Raw genomic sequence first — 6,968 nt, 5'->3', positions numbered from 1 at the left:
CAGTGGTGAGAGTATGCAGCCCTGCCTCACTCCTGTGGTCGTCGCAAAGGGGTCGCTAAGTCTGCCTTTGTGCAATACTTTACAGGATGCGCCGTTGTATCCTTCCTTTATCAAATTTATTATTTTTGATGGTACACCTCGCCGCTCCAGCGCCGCCCAGATACATTCCCTTCTGACCGAGTCGAAGGCCTTCTCGAAATCAATGAAAGCCAAGAACAGGGCCGCATTGTATTCAATACACTGCTCAATGATGATGCGTATGGTGTTAATATTATCTATACATGACTGCTTTGCGCGGAAACCTGCTTGTTGTTTCCTTAACAGCTTATTCAGTGGATCAACTATTCTGTTCAGAATGATCCTGTTAAAAACCTTGCTAACTGCCGATAGCAGGGCAATTCCTCTCCAGTTGTTACATTCCGTAGTGTTGCCTTTCTTTGGTATTTTAACAATAACTGCTCCCTTCCATTCATCTGGAAGTCTCTCTGAGACCCAGATTTCCCTAAAGAGTGGATACAATATATTCGCTATGCCTTCCGCATCCGCTTTTAAACACTCACCTGGAATGTTATCTATGCCAGCCGCCTTCCCATTTTTAAGCGTCTTTAGAGCTTTTATGATCTCCGTTTTACTTGGTGGGTCAGTACATATGCTTCTTGTCGGTCGGTTAAATCGGTTTCCCGTGGGAAGATCATGTGTGTTTTGGGCGACAACATTAAAGGTTTTCTCAAAATGTTCTCGCCACAGTTTAAGCTGGTCTTCATCCATTGTTATAAGGTTTCCAGCATCATCTTTGATCGGTTGACAGCTATTAGTCTTGTCATTTGCTAATTTTCTTGTCACTCCATCACAGGGTTCTGATATCGCCTTTCTTTGCAGCTTCTTCCGCCTCGGCAGCCATGTCTTCAAAATATATTCTTTTGTCTTTCCTTGCCTGCTTCTTGATTCTTTTATTAATGTCAGCGTATCTGTTTTTTAATTCGCTCCCTCGTCTTGTATTAAGTACGTTTAATAGACGATCTCTGATGGCTCTTCTATCTTCGATCAACCGCCAGAAGTCTACCGACAGCCAATCCTTGTTCCGTTTACCACCGTGACCCAGTGTTTCAGCTGCTGATTCAGTGATTGAGGTTTTTATATTGTTCCATGTTCCATTTATGGGGTCTAGGGATTCCGTATCCATCCTCTCGGCATGTTTTGCGCGTACTGTCGACATGTATCTATCCCTAGTGTTCTCGTCCCGCAGTTTGTTTACTAGGTATTTTATTCTGCCCGGCTGTTGGCTGACTCTCCTAGGAGCTATTTTTAGTCTCAGCTCAGCCAGCAGCAGATAGTGATCGCTTCCGATTTCGGCGCTTCTTTTATTTCGGACGTCTAGTAGTGAGCGCCTCCATTTCCCACTCACACAGAAGTGGTCTAGTTGATAGTATTGTATGCGCCACGATGGGTTTGGCGCCATCCACGTTGCTTTGTGCTTCTCTTTGTGGATGAATAGCGATCCGCCTATCTTCAACCCATAGTTGGCACATATCTCGATCAGCAGTTCACCATTTTCATTTTTCTGTCCCACGCCGTGTCTGCCCATTATATGCTCCAAACCTTCATTTTCATTGCCTATTCTGGCGTTGAAATCACTCATGAGGATTACAAAGTCATTGTGGTTAGTTTCAGTTAATGTTTTGTCGAGCATGCTGTGAAATTGCTCCTTAGCTTCTAGTTCACTCTCTTCCGTGGGTGCATAACACTGTATGATTGTTATCTTGCGCCATTTGGAGTCCAATCTTGCAGCTGTAATTCTGTCTGATATAGCTTTCCAACTTAGCAGGGCCTTTCTATATCTTCTGTTAAGATACAGTCCCACTCCGTTTACGTGTGGATCGTCAGCATTCGGCATGCCCGAGAACAGCACCAGATCGCCGTCGGCGTTACTTAATTCTCCGCAAGTGTTCCAACGCATCTCGCTAATTCCCAATACGTCTATGCGCAGTCTCCTGCATTCTGATATAAGCTGCGCCAGTTTTCCTGATTGATATAACGTACGGACATTCCATTGAACAAATCGAGTCCTTGTTCTTGAGCCTGGTGTCGTCATAGTGATAGGCAACCGGTTTCTTTTCCTTGTAGAACTGAAAATCATCTTAAGTTTCGGGAGACAGAGGTGATTAGCCTTTGGGCCCTAGTTCGGTGGCAGGGCGGCTGCCTTTAATATTTGATTGTTCGATCTTTGGCGTGTGGCCTCTAAACTTGCCACTTCGCCATTTGTGCTGCAGATATTTCCTTCCACAGACATATATATTTGACACGGTTATTCCGCCGTGTACTCGGTCGCCAGAGCCTCGTTTGTAGAAACAGGGTGCACCACAAGTAGGTGAGGTTGACTGTTAGATCGGAGAGGCTATGTGTCGCATCACGATCTCTTGCCCCCCTCCCCCTTATTTTAGATGATAACTATAAATGAGAAAAATTGTATCAGATTGTCCAATTTAATGATAACGCAATTGATTGCATACCATTATTGTGGATATCATTGCATCATCAAAGTCTTCAGCTTGTCACAAAATTTATGCCACTCCCTTATACATTTCTCCTTATTACATTCGATTTATTGCAATTTTGGAGTTTTTTGTTATTACATAAAATATTATTTCTTTTTCTTCTTTTAGATAATAATTATGGACACAGTAATAAATATTAACGCAACTTTATCTAAAAATATATTATCTGTAATACGAAAATTGTTTCACCGGGTATAAATATAATTAATAAGCTCGCTTCAATTTAACAAAACTATGATCGTGTAGGCCAATGGGTTAACGAGCAACGTTGGTTTTGTAAGGTTTTTAGTAAAATGTGTTTCTCTTTATTCTTAACATTTATATAATACTAATAAATTACAATTCTAATCTAAATAACGAACGTTTCGACATTACTTTGTCTTCCTCAGCATTAAATCGTTTAAGCTATAGTAAAAATTGAGTATTAAATCTCAGTAATTTGGTATGTGCAATTATGAATCTTGTTGACATTTCTCGTTATAAAGGTTCTTGAGTGTTAACATGTCGCTTACTTGTTAATCAGAACGAATTCCGTATTCTGTGTAGAAGTCAGTTTTCTTTCGTATTATTTCGGTTTTTCTCACACTCCTGTTCCACTTTGGTAGAAATGAAAGGGAGTAGTCAAGGTATCTATTAGCTGTCGGTATTGTATTTTCTCAATTTTTATTATAGCTTAAACGATTTAACGCTGAGGAAGACAAAGTAATGTCGAAACGTTCGTTATTTAGATTAGAATTGTAATTTATTAGTATTATATAAATTAATAAATAAATGTTAAGAATAAAGAGAAACACATTTTACTAAAAACCTTACAACGTTGCTCGTTAACCCATTGACCTACACGATCATAGTTTTGTTTCACCGGGATCTAGCTATAAAATACATTTGTGTAAAAAAAATTGAAGGAAAACGAACATTAAAACCATCAGTATTTTATGACTGTATCAAGGGTAAAATTTTATTATTAAATATTGCAATTAATCTTTTTTTACATTTGTTTATTAACAAATATCAATTTTAGATCTTTTCTTGGCTAAAAGTCGTACTGGCCAAATTCGTGAATCGAATTTATGTGAAAAAATCTTCGACAAAAGCCTTGGTCCTATTTTTACTAACTCAAAAAACTGGTATAATAAACGACGATTTGTCGAGGCAGATACAAGAAAAGAAGATGATGGCTCAAATACAGAAACTAATGAAACGGACGATTTGCAAAATAAAACATAATGGACCATTAATCAGCTGTGCATTAAAGAAGTAAAATTTTTTTATGGAATTTTTATTTTAACAATTATTATTTTTATTTTATTTATTTACGATTTGTGCGAAATAATAAGAAACTTATTAAATGTTACTTAAGATAAAAGTTATCATATTAATAAATAAGAGGCATCACATAAATCTTATTGTATTTCAAATTTTTTTCTGTATGGTATACGCATTAGAATCATTTTCTGAAGTATCTGTTGTAATTTGAATTGAATAATATGTGATGACGTTTTCATGTTTAACTGCCACATACCTAAATGCGCTGAATCAGTAAGATAATAAAAAATTGATTTTTTAGGTATCCATTTCAAACCAGTAAGCTGCAATTTATCTTCAGTTATATATCCTAAATTTGTTAATTTTACAATAGTACCATCACTCAACATTATTATATCATTTGGTGGCTTTGTAGTCAAAATAAAATTCTTATATCTTAATTTAATTATGGATTCATTATTATTTATTTTCTTCACTTTTATAATTGTAAATTGCTTGGAAATGACAGGTCTATCCGTAATGTAATTTTGCTCATGCACTCGCCGACAGATCTGAGCAAGTGGCTTATTTGCAGTACGTAACATTTGTTTTATTAAACGTAGTTTATTTTCGAATGGAAATGCTGAAATATTATTCAAAGTATAATTATTATTTTTTACATCATCTGCCAAGTGAAGGAGTTAATGTGTATTGAGAGTTTGCATTTCTTCTCCGTAATATTCTGGCAGAAGTAAAAAAAAAATTTTTTAGATAGGAGCTTGCAAGTTCATTAAAAGTTTGAGCTAAATGTTTAGTACATAATATTCGGAAGACTGTGTGAAAAAGTAAAAAATGATCGTAAAATTTTGAATTTAATATTCCCTTAAATAAGATAGGACCTGCATACAAAGCAATAAAGCGAAGTTCTGATGCTTTTAAGTTAGGCACTGGAATCCGAGTGTTTCTCTGAAATTCGTCAGGAATACAAGACTTTAATTAAATATAATATTCTTTCAAATAATTTTTGTCTGTTTTGTGTGTTGAGTTTTACTGAACTTTTGTTAAATATTAAATTTAATATATATAATTTTTTAGTTATACCTAAACAGCAAAGGTGCATATAGTCTAAAGTAAAACTACTAATCATATTAATTGCTGGTTGAATACGTAGTAGTGGAGAAAATCCGGTATGATGCTTTTTCTGCTGTTGTAATCGAAATGATTTGTCCGCGTCGGTTCGCTTATTACAGTCTGTGTCAGGATAAATAACACGTCTTGAATTATTTCTTGATATATGTGACAGATTTTCCATATACTTCACATCTTTCACAAGCTGCGAAAACCTCCATGGCCATTTTATCTGCTTCAAAAATTTTCGAGCTGGAATATTACATATTATATGTTCTAGAACCACTGAAAAATGCTTATTCATAATATCAATTCCATCTCGGTGCAAAATATTAATTTTTTCAATGAAATCTTTCATGAACTCATTAATGTCACGAGGCTTGGAATTTCCATAATACATTGCAACAATGTACGGTTGATATACAGGGTGTTAATAAATCATCGCATTGGCGGTATTAATAATTTTTATAGAGAATATACTTTAGCAAAAAAGATAGAGCAACAAAATATATTCGGTTGAATTGGAGCTTATACTTGGTGCTTTTTTATCTTTTTTTAAAAAAGGTAAGTTTTTTACGTGATATCACACCTTTTGTAGTGTGTAATATCTCATAATGTACTCTTTACTTGGCACAAAACTCGACATTTTTAGAATAATATTATCACAACCCCGCCACTATGGGACGTTTCGCCTATTTTCTGGCCAAAAGTGGCAAAAATCAAAGTCGAAGTTCGTAATGTTTAACAATTGGAAAAGTTTCTATAAACATTAGTGAGACACGGAGAAAAATTTAAGACCATTTGTTCCACGCAAAGTATTTTTTCTGTCGCATTTTGTGTTCGAAAGTGTGTAAAAATGTACCTTGAAATCACGAAAGTTTATTGTTTCTTTGATCTTTTTTTTCTCCTCCAATGTTGAAGACGTACAAATCACTGCTTGAAATACTTTTTTAGCATAAGTTAATGCTTGAAAATAATAAAAATAAATTAAGCTTTGGCCGTTCTGGAGGGGAGAATTTTTGTTACAGACTGTTCCTTAATTTCTTTAATTATTTTTTTTTACTTGCGCTAAAAGCGGCCGTCTGTAATATTCTAGCTCTGAAATGCCGTTGAACGTAGGATATAACTCGGATCATAAGAAACGGTGGTGTTGTCGTTTCTTGCTTCAAAACTATCTCATGTACGCGCGAGCCGAGTCCTGTGTATTGGATTATACACCAATGATCGTTATGACCGTATATGGTAATGTTTCTCGATCACCGAAGCTGATTGGTGCCAATACGGAAACGAGATAAGTTCGTGCAGCATGTGCGAGGGAATATATTCCCCGAAAAATAGAGCGACACCACCACTTTCGTTCAGTTCTTAGAAGGGAAGAGAGCAGTCGAACATAAGCATTATATTCAGTGTGAAAAATCAGCTCAATAAATCTGTTGTTAAACTGCAGCTATAACTAAAGCTTGATTGTTCGAGCGTCCTCACCATCCTCCGAATCCACAGAACCAGTTCCTCGAATCGAGGAACAATTAAATTAAACAACAAAGAAACATTGGTCCTTCGAGCCGGATTCGGAGCGATCAATCAAGTGCAAGAAGACCAGTACTGCAGTCAGTGGTGCGTGGCACACAAGTGCACTGTTGAACCATTGTGCTGATAATCGCTCTTCTACTAACCCTTCGAGTGAACAAAAGGGACTTACTCGTCTAATTTATTGAGCGAGTTCAACGTCTTCTAAAGCTTGTCTTGTGAAAGTCAAAATCTCGTCTTCACTTGACATTCATTTGCACTGTTAAACAAGGGAAAAGTGCACAGACAGACTCAACTAACCGGTAGCTAAAGCTGGTGCATCCAAAGGGTGACGCGAAAACCTTGTCGTGTCGCAAAAACCTTGTGCTCCTAAAGATTATTCGTCCATTATAGAGTTTGAGGAACTCATCGCCGCGCAAACTAATACCGAGACCTTGATACTTCGAATCTGGACGACCTTTACGAAGCAAAGTCAAAGAGAACCGCCACGGCAATTCGGACCAGAATCGCCAA

The 6,968-nt window shown here is 36.7% G+C and overlaps 1 protein-coding gene across 1 annotated transcript; it reads right to left on the bottom strand.

Annotated features, from left to right (window-relative positions):
• Positions 1 to 847: 847 nt before the first annotated feature.
• LOC105557362 (craniofacial development protein 2-like) lies at positions 848 to 2,092 on the bottom strand. Its single transcript, XM_012004581.1, has one exon. It carries the CDS (start codon positions 2,090 to 2,092, stop codon positions 848 to 850), a length of 1,245 nt encoding a protein of 414 aa, XP_011859971.1.
• Positions 2,093 to 6,968: the final 4,876 nt, after the last annotated feature.

This window comes from Vollenhovia emeryi, unplaced genomic scaffold, assembly GCF_000949405.1.
Source record: "Vollenhovia emeryi isolate VEMERY1.0 unplaced genomic scaffold, V.emery_V1.0 DF939507.1, whole genome shotgun sequence".
Lineage (NCBI taxonomy): Eukaryota > Metazoa > Arthropoda > Insecta > Hymenoptera > Formicidae > Vollenhovia > Vollenhovia emeryi.
This window is presented reverse-complemented; position numbering and strand designations above follow the sequence as displayed.

What these genes read in the sequence shown, in the direction of transcription:
- LOC105557362 (XM_012004581.1), bottom strand. Translation starts at nt 2,092, where the DNA reads ATGACGACACCAGGCTCAAGAACAAGGACTCGATTTGTTCAATGGAAT.